General features: G+C 42.5%; 1 protein-coding gene across 1 annotated transcript; it reads right to left on the bottom strand.

Annotated features, from left to right (window-relative positions):
• Positions 1-2,433: 2,433 nt before the first annotated feature.
• CETN2 (centrin 2) lies at positions 2,434-19,700 on the bottom strand. The gene is made up of 5 exons (XM_068250907.1): positions 19,472-19,700; positions 12,155-12,313; positions 8,391-8,519; positions 6,047-6,184; positions 2,434-2,704 (listed from the first exon to the last, which is right to left on the bottom strand). Exons 1-5 carry the CDS (start codon positions 19,472-19,474, stop codon positions 2,615-2,617), a joined length of 519 nt encoding a protein of 172 aa, XP_068107008.1. The 5' UTR covers positions 19,475-19,700; the 3' UTR covers positions 2,434-2,614.

The raw sequence follows: 19,700 nt of genomic DNA, 5'->3' as shown, positions 1-19,700 counted from the left end.
ATTATTATTATTTTTTTCACTTCAGTGTCACTTTAAAGTAAAGATATGATAATAGGAACTAGGTATTAATCACAAAATATGGAGACTGTACTTTAGTTATGTTAAACAAGGTCAACCATTAAATTTAGTACTAATATAATGACACCAATGCAAGCCATAAAAATGACAACCTTTTTCAATCAACTTTCAATCAATAACTCAAAGAAAACCCCACTGAATGACATCCTGAGCTATATGCAATTCACTTTTTCACCTGAGTTTTCTCCTAGGAGATAAGTTTTCAATTTAAATTAACTTTTTAGCACTTGGCAATAGAAAAAGTTCCAAAACGTAGATAAAACAGTACTGTCAATTATTTTGAGTATTTTCTTGCTTGCTGATGGTGCAAAAGGCATTTTATAACACGTTATGAAAAGATCACCTTGGAGAAAACTCAGGTGAAAAAATGAATTGCATATGGGCCCTCTGACTTTTAATCATTTTTTTTTTAGCTAAATGTTATGTTTTTATCAAAAATGTCTAATCAATTAAAAAAATAGAATGGATTTGGGCCTTAATAACAAGCTAATTTGTTAAATTAACAAAACCTTGCTATATAGTGGTGCACATGAAGATCAAAAAATGATAATTTATTCATGTTTCATACATTACATTTTTTTTTAATGATTCCTGAACCAGGACCCAGAACCTCATCTAAAAAATCCAGTCTTACCTCTATAAAAAGATTGTGCATGCCCAGTTAAAATGTGCTTGCACACGTGTACTGGGCATGTGCAGTGGGGGAGCTGGCACAAGTCCAATTCAAATAATCTCCTTCAGGTCAGCAACCACTTCCATACAACTGGTTCCAAATTGGAAGAGGGAATGGGACAAAGAGAGTACAACATAAAAAGAAGGCATGGTATTTCCAACAAATGTCATTGAGCACTAACAAACAAAACATTTTTTTTTTCATTTAGTACTCATATAAAGCCAACATCTTCCACGGCACTTTATAGAGTGTATAGTCTTGTCATGTCCCTCAGATGCGCTCACAATCTGATCCCTACCATTGTTGTGTGCATGCATCATGGTCTAGGGCCAATTTTATTTTTTAAGAATTATAAATAGGCGATTCCAGTTTTTGGCGCTTCATCTGAATCACCTTCTGGTAATATTATGTAGACAGGAGACAGTGTTGCAATATTGTTGCAGTAAACAAGACTAAGACTTGGAGATTAAACACTAGACCCCACACTCTCTTCAGCTACCTTATCTTTACTAAATTCCAATAGAAAAAACTCATTTCTACTACAGTACTTACATCGTTTGCCAATCAGCAGGTGGTGATCTAAACAAATATCACATTTTCATTTGTTTAAAGTGACTCTATAGGGTGGATTAAAAGTAAAAAAGAAAAAAAAAACATGAGAAATACAAAAAAAAAAAAAAAAAAAAATCACTCCCCATCCCCTTTAAGAATCTAATTACTTCTTATTGGGAGAGAGAGAGAGAGAGAGAAATGGTGTGTGCGCGTAAAGTAAGTGTGAGTGTGTAAAAGATTCAAAGATTCAAAATACTTAAAATTGCAATAAGAAAGATGGTCAAAGCAGTTAGAATAAACCAGAATTTCTTAGCAGCATACAATTACCAGGTATACATATTTGTAGATATAATATATGTACAAGAATCTATAGCAACCAATCAGAATTCATACTACATCGGCTCCTGCTGAAAGCCGATTTGGGATTGGTTGCATTAAATTACTGCACGTAGGCAGCACTGAATGTAATATTTGGCTTAATACTTGGTATGGGAAGATCACGGAATATAAACCGACACCTCCTTAGTTAATTGTACCAGCATTTATAAATAAGAAGTGGCTTTGTTTTATTCATCACAATCAAAGTTGATACAATTAACTAAGGATGATGCTGGCTTATGCTCAATGGATTAGTCATAGGGGTGGCATCATCCACTCCAATCAGCCTTGAGCACCCTCTGTGGGTAGTTAAGGTTAGGTATCCGATGTGGGGGTACTAAGGTTTGGTGTGTGGGGTGTAAGTGGGGAGGTTAAGGTTAGGCAAGGGGGAGGGGGTTGGTTAGGCATGGGTAGAGGGAGGGTTCTGTGTGAGAATAGGGTGAGCTGTAGTAAAATATGGGTATCATTTACCAATATTTTACTATTGTAGCTTTAACTTCATAATGGTAGGATATTGGTAAATTTAGAGATATTCAGTAATCGATATTTTGGGCGCCCACATTTCCGGCCACCCTTTTTGCATGTATACATCAGGAGGGCGGGATTAACACTTAGTTATATTGGTATGGAAAGATTCAGAGACCAGGGTGGTCAAACATTTTTAACTGGCCAAAAGCACAAATAATTCATGGTCGTGTTTTCACTTTCATGGTTTTGCCAGCTCCCTGGTACACATCAGGAATAAGTCCAACTCTTATTTGGCACATTGTGTTTTACGTAAAATATCTGATATGCTACAGGCTGTAAGGTACAAGAGTTTGGTAGGATGACACAGTTGTGCTTCACATCTCCGTTTATGGAGTAACCAGTTCCTGTAATGTGATCACACATATCACCAAGGCAGGAAGATGGTGGGATATCTGGTGGTGCAGCTTAGTACAGACTTGTCTTCTTCATTATTCTGAGAAACTCCTGTTCATTCACTTCTCCATCTCCATCCCTGTCTGCTTCATCAATCATCTCCTGCGGAAGAGACAGAGGACTGATTGAAACATCAAGAGTGGTGTGCTTTGAAAAATAAGTACAATAAATATATCCCCCACCCACTCACACCCAACAACAAAAAATTCCCTGCAGATTATTACCCATTTCCTATTGGATACTAGCATTAAACAAAAAATGTTTTTTGTGTTTTTTTTAAATTGCCTGAAAGTGTACCTGTAAGGAAGAAGTGTCCCAAATGGGTACTCCTACTAATAGAGAAAAGCCTCCACAAAACCATCTACACACAAACCCTTGCCAACGGCTCGTGCATGCGCAGTAGCATGGACACTTTTGGGCTTTGGCAGGAATAGCTGAGCCTGATTGGGTCTCTGCTACTGCACATGCACAAGCCATCTGCACATGCACAGTAGCATGGTCCCGATCGAGCCCTGCTTTTTCCACTGAAGCTTGAGCGGGTCTGTGCTACTGAAGCTTTGGGGGGTCTCAGCGCTGGAACAGCCTTGACGGAGGAGGATGAGTGAACCGTACTGAGGTAAGTAACTTTTTGTGTTTTCAAACCGCATAGGTTTACTTCAAAGAAAACCCGTGTGGAAGGAAGTTTAAAAGTCAGATACTATCCTAAGTAATGGGAAGTCTCTGGATGGTTCAGATGTTTCCCAGATGCTCCTCGAGCCCACCGCTACTAGGCAGAATCCTTTTCTTCCTTTTGGTCACCCTCCCCTCCATGTAATAGCGCATCTGTACTGCACATGAATGAGTACCGTCCACACATGCCCAGTAGAACATTTTTTGTGCACAAAAGTTGCTTCCTTCAACTGGGCATGTGCAGACGATACTCGTTTATGCGCAGTACAAATGCGCTATGGTTATGCAGACCGTACTACTCCTACATGGACGGGAGCGCAGCCAAAAAAGCATACTTGACAAACTCTGTTCAGAGAGACCCGGCGCTGGAACAGAGGGCTCAAAGAGGAACAAGGAAGCCTCTATTACTGCTGAGGTAAAGTACCTAACTTTATATTTATAAATGGCTTACTTGAACATAAACCTAGATAATTTTTACTGCAGAAATGAGGAAAGCTGCTTGCCTTGACTTTAAAGAAAACCTGAACTGAAAATTAAAAGTCAAAATAAGCATACACAAGTCATACTTACCTTCCATGTAGTTTACTCCTCAGTGTCTTTCTCCTGTCCCACGTCCTGTTTGTTCACTGTGATCAAGGGAATTTTCCGTCCTCCATTTTGAAAATGGCCATTACACATAACAGCTTTCTGGTCAGCACACAGTTAAACTGTAACATCGCCCACTTGAGCCATAGGGAAACATGGACATTACCGGCCACATCAGTTGTCCACTCAGCTGTAACTGACAGCAACTGATATTTTACTGACAGCAACTGATATATTTCAGATCTGACAAAATATTGTCAGAACTGGAAGGGATTATTGTCAGAAGAAAATGGTGAGCTTCTGAGAGGAACTGATGGCAAGGTAACTATGTAATGTTAATTTGAAGTTACCTCATGTGTTTATTTTAAATATTTTTACTCAGTACAGGTTCTCTTTAAACACAGTTTACATACATGTGGCCTGCTGCCATCTTTAAAGTAGAATAGTGGACTAGTTGGGGGCATACTAGAAGGACACAACAATGGCAAAAGCTATGTCCCCATCATTCCTTTCCATCGTTTCCTCCTAATACGACCCCCAACACGTGAAACATGAACACCAGCAGCACAAAAACTTAGCTCACAGGTATTGAAGAAAGCATAGCTCAATCTGGTATACAACACACATAAACAGGTTTGCCTGCTTTGTTTTATCCATCCAAATGCTTTATTTCTGCACTAGATGGTATGCTACAAGTGCTTATCATGTGCCTCTGTTTTTCCTCCTGCTTTTTCTTTTGAAACTAATTTTATATTAATATGTGTTTGGCAAGAGACATACTCTCTTTTTAATAGTTTTTGCATTGTGCAATGATTATGATATACATTGTATGCTTGTCTCTAGGACTTCTTTCACGAAAATCTTAAAATTCTAAATACATGTAAACATATACAAATTAGAAATACGTTTCTTCCAAAGTAAAATGTGCCATAAATTACTTATCTCTTATGTTGCTGTCACTTACAGTAAGTAGTAGAAATCTGACATTACCGACAGATTTTGGACTAGCCTATCTTTTTATGGGGGGTTCTCAGTTCTCTTTATTTTTAAAAGCACTTAGTGAATGGCAGTTGCTCCATCCAACTGCCAAAAAAGTTTGCAGTGAGCAGGGAAACTGGCCAGCATCTTTGTATAAATCTTTTTCAAGGAAGGTCTTTATAAAGAATAAAGATCATGCTGAGAATTCCCTATGGAGAGATGGACTTGCCCAAAATCTGTCGGTAATGTCACATTTCTAATACTTACTGCAAGTGACAGCAACATAGGAGAAAAGTAATTTATGACTCGTTTTACTCTGGAAGAAAAGAACTTCTTAATTGTATGTGTTTTAAATTTTAAGATTTACACGACAGTTACTCTTTAAAGTGTACCAGAGCTGAACAATTAAAAAGATTTTATACATACCTGGGGTTTCCTCCAGCCCCATCCGCTCCGATCGCTCCCACGCCGCTGCCCTCAGCTTCGGGAACCGGGTCCCCGCACTTCCATCAGTCGGAGCCAGTCTAACGTAAGAGAAGTGCGCTGTTTGAATATCTCTGCAGCAGCCGCTGGAGAGATACGTAGGAGGGCACACTTCTCCTGTGTAGCTGGCCGTGACTGATGTCAGTGACGGGACCTGGTTCCCGCAGCTGTGGGAAGCAGAGGACGGCGGTGTGGGAGCGATCAAAGCGGATGGGGCTGGAGGAAGCTGATACATGTGAGCCAAGTTTTATGCTGCTGGTGTTCATGTTTGTACAACAAAGATCGGACTATTATACCCTAGTACGGTGAAGCGGGGTTTCCCTACATCTCCAAGCGGCATATTGTTGCTATGGTTTCCAGAAAGTTTACTATAAAAGTTATAGCAGTGACAGCATTTAGCAATATTTAATAGCGAAATGGCTTTTGCAGTATAGCAGAGTACAATGAGAAAGTTTCAAAAATACAATGCACTTCACTGCTACAAAAACATTGCGTATGCAGCAGAGTTTTATTCTTATCTTGGTAACATGTTTAATATCTACTCGTACAGCTCATACAGGGATTGCTCTGTAATAGTGGGAAAATGCTGCCACCTACTGTCTGAAATCTATTATTGCTACCCAACACAATACATTCTATTTTCAATACAGGAATAATGAAATTGGAAGAATGAGAGGTAAAAAGAGAGAGAGAAAATTGTTCCTAAAACCCACAGGACAACCCACAAACCTGCAGCTCTTCATCAGTCAAATTTTCGCCAAGCTCTTTTGCAACTCTTTTAAGATTCTTAAAAGAGATCTTTCCAGTCTCGTCGTCGTCAAACAATCGGAACGCCTTCATGATCTCCTCCTTTGAATCTTTTTCGGCCTGCGAAAAAAAGAGTGAATGTTTTTGATTGAGAGGTGAATTAGAATTAGAACTAAAGCATACACATACATTTCTTTAGTACAATAAAGCTGCGTACACATGTGAGATAAAAATCTTTGGAAAATGAAGAATTACCCATATATCCTCCAATATACGGCCACCTCATGTATAAGTCAGCTCCAATATTTGACCCTCTAAAGATGGAATTTTTTATTAACTCAAGTATAAGTCTTCCCAGCAAAGTTAAAGGATACCCGAGGTGACGGGATATGATGAGATAGACATGGGTATGTACAGTGCCTAGCACATGAATAACTGTGCTGTGTTCCTTTTTTTCTTTCTCTGCCTGAAAGAGTTAAATATCCGGTATGTAAGTGGCTGACTCAGACAGGAAGTGATTACAGTGTGACCCTCAATGATAAGAAATTCCAACTATAAAACACTTTCCTAGCAGAAAATGGCTTCTGAGAGCAGGAAACAGATAAAAAAGTCAATTGTGCATAGATTTTAGCTCTGGCCTACTTCAATGAATGTGTCATTGAGCAAAAACAAAACAGTTAAACTTAAAAAGTACATTTAAACATAAAATAACACTGCGGAATAACTTAAAAATTGTCATTTTTAGGAGAAGGAAGATAGATACAATTGTTTATTTCATTAGTGTCCTTTAATGGCTGCACTTGGGGACAAGACAGAATTAATGGCTGTACTTAGGGACCAGGAGAGGTTAATGGCTGCACTGCATACAGTATTGCAGCCATTAACACCTCCTAACTCTTCAGCGCAGCCAATAACTCCTCTAGGTCCCCAAGTGTAGCAATTATCCACTCCCCCCTCAGCACAGCAGCAGAGTTATCTCCCCCGTTTTCCTTGTTCATTGTTGTGGCCAGGACTTTGTGTTTTCTTAGCTTTTCTTTTATCAAGATAAATTGGTGTAGCTCAGAATGTCACTAATAGTACACCCATTGCTCAGTGTTGCAGCCATTGGTTGCTAAAAATTTCAGTCTCTCAGGCAAAGGATGCCTCTAAGGCCCAGTTCACACTTGCGTTTTAGCAAGTAAATGGACCGGATCCTGATCGGATCCTGACCTGATCCTGATCAGAACCGTACGGTTCCGATCCGGATCTGGTCCGTTTGTATCAGGCATGCATCAGGCTGCCATCTGGATCCGTGGGCAAAAAATAGCGAAATTTAAAAAAAAAAAAATGTTGGGGTCAGCAGAAGGTGCACATGGTGCACCTGTAGAATCAGGTTCCTCCGCTGTAGGCCTCACCTCCACCTCCGACATTCTGCCAAACAGCTCCAGCACGTCTGTCACTGCTGCTCCACTCCAGACATGCTTGGCCCATGTGTCCCCATCCGAAATGGCCGCTTGGATACGCATAGGAAGTGGGGTGGAACGTCAGGTTTTAGTAGGCAGTGTGTTCTGTGCCTTCCGTTTCCCATTGGTTTCTGTGTTCCTGATGGTGCTTTCAGGCTCAGGTCAGGCTCCGGTCAGGATGCGTGGGCCGGAGAGCCGGACCCAAAAAATAGCGCATGTTGGAAAAGAGTCCGGAGTCCGGATCCGATCCGGCTCCGTACTGTACGGAACAGACACGTGTGAACGTCCGCATAGCCTTTACATTGCTATGCGGAACGTACGTTCCGTTTGTACAGTATGCGGTCCGGATCAGATCCGGAAAATCCGGAGAGCGAACGCTAATGTGAAACGGGCCTAAAACGTCATATCAAAAATAATTTATACAAAGTAGTGCTTTTACAAACAAACGGTGATGGTGGGAGGGGGTTATAAAGCATGCTGGCTTGCTACATATACACGGGGGTAGTGGAGACACGGGGAGAAAAGTGGAGACACGGGGGAATGGGCACAAAGCAAGGACAGAGCGGACACACAGGGGACAGAAGGGGGGGCAATGCAGGAAATCCCAGACGTGGTGGCGTAAGTTGGGGATTCCCTGAATTTGCCATATAGGCGCAGGGACTTTTCTCCCCATTTTTTGGGGAGAAAAAGTGCGTCTTATACAGCGGCAAATACGGTAAGCCTCTCCAAGATCCTGAGGTTTCCGCCTCCCGGGGAGAGTATCCTGTAGGGGCACTTTTTTTCTCTACAGGTACACTATAATGTATTTTTCTAATTTAAGACCCTTTATGTTTTAGGAATATTTTTTATTTGCCTTGAATAAGTCAGTATGTAGTCGCACTCACCATCTTCTGGGTCATCGAAGACAGAAAATCACCAAAACTGATTTTTCCCGTTCCTTCTTTATCTATGTCTGATATCATCTTCTTAATTTCCTCCTTCTTGGGCTCAAAACCAAGCGCTCGCATGGCCACCTGCAAGGAATAATATATTAGGACACAGGAGAAACCACACCTGCATTTCTCAGACAGCAATAACTTACCAGCATTGTGCAGCCTGTGGCATGGCCAAACAAAATGCTTTGGTCTCTCATAGTAAATAGCTGGGTGCAAAGAGCCTGATTTACTACACTCCCTATAGTGCAATATGACCCATGCAAGCTTTACATCTGCCAACTAATCAGAGAATTTGACTAAAAAGCTAAATTTTGTTCAAAACCAGAAACTGCAGGGGGCTACTAGGGAGAAAATATATGTAACTTCCCCCCCATCCTGTGAAAAAATTCCTCTAGTCATTCTGGTTTCTTCCCACATTACGAACATGTACCAAAATTCATTTAAAGGGAACCCTAGGTGAGAGGGCTATGGAGGCTGACATGTTTATTTCCTTTTAACCCATTAGCAGCTTCAATAGAATTATCTTGTTTGAGATAAGCATGCTGCTTTTGACCTTATTTGGCAGAACTTATAGAAACTGAAAGCAGAAGTCCTCTGTTATTGTCTCACACGGCTCCCTAGTGACATGTGGCCATAAATACACATTACAGCAGTACTAATAAGAAGCAAGCACATGTAACAAAGAAATAAAAAAATGCTAAAATAACTTGGCCTGGAGAACTTGCACGCCTCTAAATAAATTGGCTACTAAAGGGTTAAGTATTGCACATTGCCTAGCTGCCCTGCTGATTCTCAGCCTCTAATACTTTAAGCCATAGACCCTGGACAAGCAAGCAGATCAGATGTCTATGACAAATATGACAACATTAGCTGTATGCTTGTTTCAGGTGTGTGATTTAGACCCTGCTGAGCAGAAAGATCAGCATGACTGCCAGGCAACTGGTATTGTTTAACCACTTGAGGACCCACGTTTTACCCCCCCCCCCCCTTAAGGACCAGCGCTGTATTCTGTGATCTGTGCTGGGTGGGCTCTGCAGCCCGCAGCACAGATCAGGTAGCAGGCAGAGCGACCAGATCGCCCCCCTTTCCCCCCCCTATGGGGATGATGTGCAGGGGGGGGGGGGTCTGATCGCTCCTGCCTGCCTGAGGTTTGCGGGGGGGGGCACCTCAAAGCCCCCCTCCGCGGCGACATTTCCCCCCTCCATCTCCTACCTCCCTTCCCCCCGGAGATCAGAGGCTGCACAGGAACGGATCTGTCCTGTGCAGCCTCTAACAGGCTCCTGTCTGTCATGTGATAGCGATCCCCGGCCGCTGATTGGCCGGGGATCGCTGATCTGGTACAACGCTGCTACTGTTAGCAGCATTGTACGAATGTAAACAAAGCGGATTATTTCCGCTTGTGTTTACATTTAGCCTGCGAGCCGCGACCGGCGGCCCGCAGGCTATTCACGGAGCCCCCCGCCGTGAATTGACACGCGAGCGGCTGCTTCCTGATTAATTAGCCTGCAGCCAGCGACGCAGAACTGCGTCGCTGGTCCTGCAGCTGCCACTTTGCCGACGCGCGTTATGAGTGCGCGGTCGGCAAGAGGTTAAAAGGAAATAAATATGATAGCTTCTATAGGTCTCACACCTCAGGTTCCTTTTAAAGGATACCAGAGCCAATAGTTAAGGTGCAGCGAGTATTCTCCAGAGGTACTGCTCCTACTAAACCTTAATTAACAATACATTTTAGGTATTCGTTAGAATGTAACTAACAGGATCACTGTTTAAAATAACAAAAATGACATTTAGGTTATTTTGGAAAGATAGGTGCTATTAGGCCTACAAAGATAAATAAACAATCCTTTCTTTAAAAATTTATGGTTTAAAATTGATTTAAACATTTTTTTCTTGAAATTTGCACTATTTGCATATTTACGCGCTATTGTTTTTTGCGCGTTTACTAGGCGTTTTCTGCGCGTTTAGCGATTTTTGCACGTTTTCGCGCGTTTAAGTGGCGTTTGACGCGTTTTTTACGCGTTTACGCGTTATTATGCGTAAAACCTCATTGGGTTGCACTCACGCGTATTGTTATGCGTATTCTTGCGTAAAGATACTGAATGACTATTAAAGTGTAGAGATGCACATATTTAACCTTTTAAGAACTAAATAGCAACAAGTATACTAAACTCAGCAATCATCTTAAGAGATACTAGCCATTGATTTATAAGGGAAAGTTATTATACACTGTTTATGTATAACTGAAACTGAATGTATATTTGAAAAATCAACAGTATATTTCTCATTGGACTGCTGTAATGTAAAAAGTAAGTTTATTTTTATATTGTTTTAATATGTCTTGGCATATTGTTAAATTTTTTTTGGAAATTCCAATAAAAAAATATTGAAAAAAAAAAAAAAAAAAAAAAAAAAAGGTGCAGCGAGTAAGGGTTAAAAGGTTAAAGAGTCTGAAGCGAGAATAAATCTCGCTTCAGACCTCATAAATAGCAGGGACATGAGTGCCCCTGCTAAACCGCCGCTATCCCGCGGCTTAACGGGGGTCCCTGATCCCACAAATCCCTTCCGTAAAGCGGGGGAGCGCTTCCTGGTTGGGGCAGGGCAGTCTTCCTTCACTGAGAGGGGTGGGGGAGAGGCGGCGATGTGCCGCTGATAGACGCGACTGGAGGTAGGGCTGCGGCAGTTAGCCCTGCCTCCAGGAGCGACCAAATGTACGACCAAGTCGTGCGGGGGGGGGGGGGGGGGATTTGGGGGTGAAGGGACCCCCGCTTAGCGGCGGTTTAGCAGGGGCACACGTGCCCCTGCTAACTTTGAGCTCTGAAGCGAGATTTATTCTCGCTTCAGAATCTCTTTAAGGTGCAGTCGGTAAGGAGCATAAGCAGATACTTACCGCTCCTCCCGTTCACTTAGTCCCGTTATCCTCAACGACTTTAAACCTGGACATACTGCGCCGCGCATGCGAGCTCGCTCCCCCCGTTACTGCGTCCCGGCATGTGAAATTCACTGCAGTGAGCATCACATGCTGAGTGGAGACGCGGAGGGAGTGAGAGTGCTCCTGTCCTGTGACATCACTCTGCGCGGTCACAGGGGATCTCGCACCCTGGGACGCAGTAGCGGGGGGAGCAAGTGCGCTTCTTTCCTGTGACATCACTGCACAGCCACAGGGGAGCAGAACGGACATACTGCACATGCACGGCGCAGTATGTCTGGGTTTGGAGTTGCCAGGGAAAACGGGACTAAGTTCAGGAGAATTGCGAGTGACGAAGGGGAAAGGGAGGCACGGTTAGTATTTACTTATACCTCCCTACCCACTGCACCTTAATTTTTTACCAGTCTTTCAGATCTGGTATCCTTTAAGGGGTGGGACCTACAAGAACACTTTTAGTCACGATTTGTAATCTCCATCGATTCCAAAAGCAATAGGCTAATTAAAGTCAACTGGGTGATCCCACAGGAGCAATTGTGATTTCCCCAAATTGCAATCACTGGTTCTGCAGTGGCTGCATTCACGGCAAGTTCGGGCAAATCCCAATCGCTAGAGGAAATCGTGCTTAAAATATTGGTACTTAGCAATTAAAGAAATCGTGGTTATATCCGGAATTGGAAACTGCGCTCCTGTGGGTCAGACTAATGATGGCCCATTTCAGGACAGAATTTGACATTAGCACAGAACAGAAATAAGTGTTTTGTACAGTAATTTCGGTTGATAGTTTCACCTTTAATTCTTTGACATCAATAGTTCCCGTGCCATCAGTATCAAACAGATCAAAGGCCTCTCGAATCTCCTGCTTCTGCTCCTCGGTCAGTTCAGGTTTTGGTCCAGTCTTTTTCCGCTGAGTTGCTGTTCCTAGCGATGGCTTCTTGTAATTTGATGCCTGTATGTCAGTAAAACAAATGATCATTATTTAGTATTTTACAGCGCTGCGTAATATGTTGGCGCTTTATAAATACAATAAATAAATATTTATAGAGTGCTGACTGGTGGTGTGCACTAGTCAGTTTATGTTGCTTCTCACTCCTCGATTCAGACTTCTCTAATTTGCATATTACAATCTTGTTGATTGAAAAGTATGTAGCATAAAAGGCATTTCATCGCTGCAAAAGCTTAGGAATTTTTGAAGCTATATTAAGATGGCACCAGCTTTTGGGAACAAAAAACTCCTGAACTACATAGCCTAGCACAATACTTAACTTGCAAAAAAATAGATAACAAGACCGTTTTCATGCAATTTTCTGTGTATAAATACTTCATATACAATCAAACCGATCCCCAATATATTGCACAACCCCTATATGTGGACACTAGAGATGCTGCTGCCTAATGCCTGTATAGGCTAATGTCTCCTATCTACCAACGTCAGAGCAGGGACGCCCGCTTCCAAAAAGTATATCAAGTTACTGCCGCTGGTGAGACAACTCAAGCTTTGATAGTATATGAAGTATTTAATACACAGAAAATTGCATGAAACCGGTCTTGTTCTCTATTTTTTGGAACAAAAAACTCCTGGTCAGGAAGCTGAAACTTTACCGTCAGCCATCCTGGCCTGTCATTGCCAACGCGAATGCCCCAGCATGTCGTCTGTATATAAAAGATTGCTGTGTACACATCAGATATACACAGTCACAATCAGATACATATATCCAATTTTAAAAATACAGTGCTTCTTTATTGCAGCAGCACAAATAACTTGTTGTTTTGATTGGTGTATTATATTTTTGTGGCCTAAGTACAGCTATTACTGTATATAGAAGTAATTTAGAAGTTATTTATGAGGACTATTATCTGAGAAATAGAACATATTTACTATCTTAAGAAATGCTTACATTTATTAGGGGTCGGTGCATTTTTTACCGACTCTGAGTACCCAAAAATTGTTCCAACTTAGACTCCACAGCCCTGCATCTAACATCTAAGTTATTAAAACTATTCTGTCATAACACACCAGTGTTCATTTTCTTCCGCAAGAAAAATTCATGGAGAAGCATATGACAGATCAAGTGACCAATTTGTACTGTTCTGATTAACTGGTAACAATTGTGTAGTTATATCTTCCTTTGCTTCCTGATCTTTATCAATCAAGCAAAGTACTGGACTTCAAATTGATTACTTGAGAAGTAATGTATTTCTCCATAAATTCTCCTTGGAAGAGAAAGAAGTTCTAGAATTGATCTCTACCTAATCTATTTAACATCTAAGAGGCAGCAAACAGAAAAACATTCCAACATTCCTCATCATTACAGAAGATCAGTGAGATTTTTTGAGTTATTGCAAGGAATGGGATCAATCCAAATAATAAGCAACTGCTGCTGATTGGCCAAATTCCAAGTTAGCATCAAATCTAAAAATTAGCATATCATTGATCATTTGTGTCTATCCTTAAAACCAATTCTTGGAAGCATTTACATTTTGAATACCATTGGAATAGATAAGGACATTTTGACCAAATGCAGTATTTTAGATTTTTTTATTCTAATTCGCAATCTTTTTCTGGCATGTAGGAGTGTATTGCTAAGTTACCAAACATTTTATTTGGTAACAGTGCGGTGCGGTCCCAGAAAGCAGGATGGTGGATTAGGGAGAGACACAAGGAGCACACATGTGGAGGGAGTACGAAAGATATAATGCCTTTACAGCAGAAATTTGTAATTTACTGGACTAGCTAGTAATTTCACTTTTCAATGCAGTAACTTCCCTAGTGAATTTACACATTGCTAACTGGGCGATAAAATCGGGTTTTGTTTTTTACTTTTGCATTACCGAATGTACTGTGAATGGAGGGCAAAGTCTTGCCAAGAAGTGATGAATATTTTCACAAATAGGGACACAAGACACACTTTGGAAACCTATTTTTTGCCCATGTAATTGGGTTTTAAAGAGACTCTGTCAGGGGAGTAGCAATAGGGGGTGCAGAGGTAGCCACCGCATTGGGGCCCTTGGGCCAGAGGGGCCCAAAGGGACCTCCCTCAACTACAGTATTAGCTCTCTATTGGTCCTGTGCTGGTAATAATCACTTCTATAGATACTTTGAATAGTGGTAATCACTAACAAACTGTTCCCCATCCCCTTCTTGCACCTCTGACACTGTAGTTGCCATTGTCAGATTTTTGGTTCGCCGTATTAATTGTTATATATACAGGGAGTGCAGAATTATTAGGCAAGTTGTATTTTTGAGGAATAATTTTATTATTGAACAACAACCATGTTCTCAATGAACCCAAAAAAACTCATTAATATCAAAGCTGAATATTTTTGAAAGTAGTTTTTAGTTTGTTTTTAGTTTTAGCTATTTTAGGGGGATATTGGTGTGTGCAGGTGACTATTACTGTGCATAATTATTGGGCAACTTAACAAAAAACAAATATATACCCATTTCATTTATTTTTACCAGTGAAACCAATATAACATCTCAACATTCACAAATATACATTTCTGACATTCAAAAACAAAACAAATCAGTGACCAATATAGCCACCTTTCTTTGCAAGGACACTCAAAAGCCGGCCATACATGGATTCTGTCAGTGTTTTGATCTGTTCACCATCAACATTGCGTGCAGCAGCAACCACAGCCTCCCAGACACTGTTCAGAGAGGTGTACTGTTTTCCCTCCTTGTAAATCTCACATTTTATGATGGACCACAAGTTCTCAATGGGGTTCAGATCTGGCGAACAAGAAGGCCATGTCATTAGTTTTTCTTCTTTTATACCCTTTCTTGCCAGCCACGCTGTGGAGTACTTGGACGCGTGTGATAGAGCATTGTCCTGCATGAGAATCATGTTTTTCTTGAAGGATGCAGACTTCTTCCTGTGCCACTGCTTGAAGAAGGTGTCTTCCAGAAACTGGCAGTAGGACTGGGAGTTGAGCTTGACTCCATCCTCAACCACCAAAAAGGCCCCACAAGCTCATCTTTGATGATACCAGCCCAAACCAGTACTCCACCTCTACCTTGCTGGCGTCTGAGTCGGACTGGAGCTCTCTGCCCTTTACCAATCCAGCCACGGGCCCATCCATCTGGCCCATCAAGACTCACTCTCATTTCATCAGTCCATAAAACCTTAGAAAAATCAGTCTTGAGATGTTTCTTGGCCCAGTCTTGATGTTTCAGCTTGTGTGTCTTGTTCAGTGGTGGTCGTCTTTCAGCCTTTCTTACCTTGGCCATGTCTCTGAGTATTGCACACCTTGTGCTTTTGGGCACTCCAGTGATGTTGCAGCTCTGAAACATGGCCAAACTGGTGGCAAGTGGCATCTTGGCAGCTGCACGCTTGACTTTTCTCAGTTCATGGGCAGTTATTTTGCACCTTCGTTTTTCCACACGCGTCTTGCGACCCTGTTGACTATTTTGAATGAAACGCTTGATTGTTCAATGATCACGCTTCAGAAGCTTTGCAATTGTAAGAGTGCTGCATTCCTCTGCAAGATATCCCACTATTTTTGACTTTTCTGAGCCTGTCAAGTCCTTCTTTTGACCCATTTTGCCAAAGGAAAGGAAGTTGCCTATTAATTATGCACACCTGCTATAGGGTGTTGATGTCATTAGACCACACCTTTTCATTACAGAGATGCACATCACCTAATATGCTTAATTGGTAGTAGACTTTCGAGCCTATACAGCTTGGAGTAAGACAACATGCATAAAGAGGATGATGTGATCAAAATACTCATTTGCCTAATAATTCTGCACTCCCTGTAGAGTGCTTGGGGGAGGCCCATTTTAAAACTTGAATTGGGTCTCACAGCTCCTTAGCTACGCTACTGGACTCTGTACTAGAAAAAACGTCCCCAGGGGGTACTTACCTTGGGAGGGGGAAGCCTGAGGGCTCATTTCCACTATAGCGAATTTGCATGCGTTTTTCGCATGAAAATTCGCATAGCAATACAAGTGAATGGGACTGTTTCCACTTGTCAGGATTCCTTTGCGTTTTTCTGTGCAGAAAAAATTCCCATGGCAGAGCCATCAGAATTCGCATACCGCATACCGCTATGCGAATCGCATACAATGTATTTAATAGGAAATTCGCATGAGGTTTGGGCATGCGAATTTTCATGCGAATTCGCATAGAAACAATGGAAAAGCACACCAGCACTGCCATAGTTTAATTCGCATACATAGTCATTCATACGAATTCGCATGAAAATTCGTATAGACCCGCATGCGAAATTCGCATCCGCATGCGAATTTTTACCGCGGCGATTCGCACTGCACAAGTGAAAATGCAGCCTCAGGGTCCCAATGAGTCTTCCCCCATCCCTGTAGCTGCAGATCCATCGCTGGCTCCCTGAAGCGCCCTGCAATCCTCGCTCGACAAGCCTGAGAAGGCTTGATATACAGTGGGTTGCAAAAGTATTCTGCCCCCTTGATGTTTGCCACATTTTGTCATATTACTGCCACAAACATTGTACACATGAGAAGTGGAATGAAAATCATACATGATTCCATACATTTTTACAAATAAATAACTGCAAAGTGGTGTTTGCATAATTATTCGACCCCCTTTGATCTGAGTGCAGTCAGTTGCCTATAGACATTGCCTGATGAGTGCTAATGACTAAATAGAGTGCACCTGTGTGTAATCTAATGTCAGTACAAATATAGCTGCAATATGGAAGGGAGAAAAGCGGGTTGGCACTGCTGCAGGAGCGGGTGTTTTACGGTGGCGTTGCGGCAATCCCACTATCAGCCAAGCGTGCTCAGGTTCTAAGGCGTAAGCATAGTGGCAGAGGAGGCAGGAAGTAGAAGAAACCGGCACTGCTGAAAGCTGTATTTATTATCCAATATAAATAGTGGTGCATACACATGCAATAAAACAGGCTGTAAGCGCTGTAGTACAAAAAACAAAAGCGCAAAATGCTGATGGAATGCCTTGTGGTCCGGTGCACCCGGCACCCACCGCACCACAAGGTATTCCATCAGCATTTTGAGCTTTTGTTTTTTGTACTACAGCGCTTACAGCCTGTTTCATTGCATGTGTATGCACCACTATTTATATTGGATAATAAATACAGCTTTCAGCAGTGCCGGTTTCTTCTACTTCCTGCCTCCTCTGCCACTACAAATACAGCTGCTCTGAGGGCCTCAGAGGTTGTCTAAGAGAATATTGGGAGCAACAACACAGTGAAGTCCAAAGAGCACACAAGAAAGGTCAGGGATCAAGTTACTGAGAAATTTAAAGCAGGCTTGGGCTACAAAAAGCTTTCCAAAGCCTTGAACACCCCACAGAGCACTGTTCAAGCGATCATTCAGAAATGGAAGGAGTATGGCACAACTGTAAACCTACCAAGACAAGGCCATCCACCTAAACTCACAGGCCGAACAAGGAGAGCGCTGATCAGAAATGCAGTCAAGAGGCCCATGGTGACTCTGGACGAGCTGCAGAGATCTACAGCTCAGGTGGGAGACTCTGTCCATAGGACAACTATTAGTCATGCACTGTACAAAGTTGGCCTTTATGGAAGAGTGGCAAGAAGAAAGGCATTGTTAACAGAAAGCATAAGAAGTCCCGTTTGCAGTTTGCCACAAGCCATGTGGGGGACACAGCAACCATGTGGAAGAAGGTGCTCTGGTCAGATGAGACCAAAATGGAACTTTTTGGCCAAAATGCAAAACGCTGAGTGTGGTGGAAAACTAACACTGCACATCACTCTGAACACACCATCCCCACTGTCAAATATGGTGGTGGCAGCATCATGCTCGGGGGTTGCATCTCTTCAGCAGGAACAGGGAAGTTGGTCAGAGTTGATGGGAAGATGGATGGAGCCAAATACAGGGCAAACTTGGAAGAAAACCTCTTGGAGACTGCAAAAGACTTGAGACTGGGGCAGAGGTTCACCTTCCAGCAGGACAATGACCCTAAACATAAAGCCAGGGCAACAATGGAAAGGTTTAAAACAAAACATATCTATGTGTTAGAATGGCCCAGTCAAAGTCCAGATCTAAATCCAATCGAGAATCTGTGGCAAGATCTGAAAACTGCTGTTCACAAACGCTGTCCATCTAATCTGACTGAGCTGGAGCTGTTTTGCAAAGAAGAATGGGCAAGGATTTCAGTCTCTAGATTTGCAAAGCTGGTAGAGACATACCCTAAAAGACTGGCAGCTGTAATTGCAGCAAAAGGTGGTTCTACAAAGTATTGACTCAGGGGGGCGAATAATTACGCACACCCCACTTTGCAGTTATTTGTTAAAAATGTTTGGAATGATGTATGATTTTTCGATCCGCTTCTCACGTGTACAGCACTTTGTATTGGTCTTTCACGTGGAATTCCAATAAAATTGATGCATGTTTGTGGCAGTAATATGACAAAATGTGGAAAACTTCAAGGGGGCCGAATACTTTTGCAACCCACTGTATTTACCTTCCCTGTTGCGGCTCTCAGCACGGAAATAGCCGAACTCTGTTGAGTCCGCTCTACTACGCAGGCGCAGAAGACTTACTTCTTGGCAGTAGAGCAGACCGACAGCGATCGGCTATTTCCGCCTATTTCAGAGCAGATACTGTGTCTGCGCTGGAGCCAGGAAGGTAAATATTTACCTCCCCACTGTTCAGAGGGGCACAGTAAGACTGCCGTGGGACAGAGGAGGATGGGGGAAGCCTCGATAGGATCTGGAGCCTTTGCCCACCCAAGGTGAGTACCCCCCAGGGGAACTTTTTTTAGTTACAGGTTTTCTTTAATACACTGACCACATAGGGGGACACAGGAACAGCTGTTCCTTTCTCCCCCTATGTGATCAGTGTAATTTTAACAATAGCGTCCTAGCAAGATCAGTACTCATTCCTTGCAGGGTAATCATCTGACCATCAATGAATCTGTCACGACTTGACTTGCAACAGCTAACCTAGCAAACAGTGGGCGTTGGCTCCAGCAACCAATCAGAATCCTTCTCTCATGGTCAATCCATGGTTCTGATTGAAAGTTGCAGTGTGACTGGTCAGTGTGACTACAGCTGTAATCTCTTCTGATTCATTTCCAACAATCACCCCTTCTAGTCAGTTACTGGGAAACACACTAAAGAAGCACAGGCTGCGCTCACTCACCATGTTGTGCCTGTCCTCTATGCCCAATCACAAGGCCCGCACGCCCGCTGTCGCCTACACCTAGCACAAGCCGTGCAGAATCAGCCAATCACCGCGCAGCACTCCGAGAGCACTCTCCTACTGGTAGATGCGCAGAAATCTAGCCAATCAGGCAGGTCAGAGCTTGAGTCAGAACGAGGCTTGGAAACACCGACGCTTCCTGTTTACAGACAGAGGCGCAGAGCTGTGA

The sequence above is a fragment of the Hyperolius riggenbachi genome, chromosome 8, assembly GCF_040937935.1.
Source record: "Hyperolius riggenbachi isolate aHypRig1 chromosome 8, aHypRig1.pri, whole genome shotgun sequence".
Classification (NCBI taxonomy): domain Eukaryota; kingdom Metazoa; phylum Chordata; class Amphibia; order Anura; family Hyperoliidae; genus Hyperolius; species Hyperolius riggenbachi.
The sequence above is the reverse complement of the archived record's forward strand: the minus strand, read 5'-3'. Positions and strand labels throughout refer to the sequence as shown.

Excerpts from the sequence above, each read along its gene's own strand:
- CETN2 (XM_068250907.1), bottom strand. Across the intron at positions 8,520-12,154 it reads TTGATGTCAAAGAATTAAAG|GTGGCCATGCGAGCGCTTGG; the intron begins GTGAAACTATCA and ends TATTCCTTGCAG. Across the intron at positions 2,705-6,046 it reads TGACTGATGAAGAGCTGCAG|GAGATGATTGATGAAGCAGA; the intron begins GTTTGTGGGTTG and ends TCTCTTCCGCAG.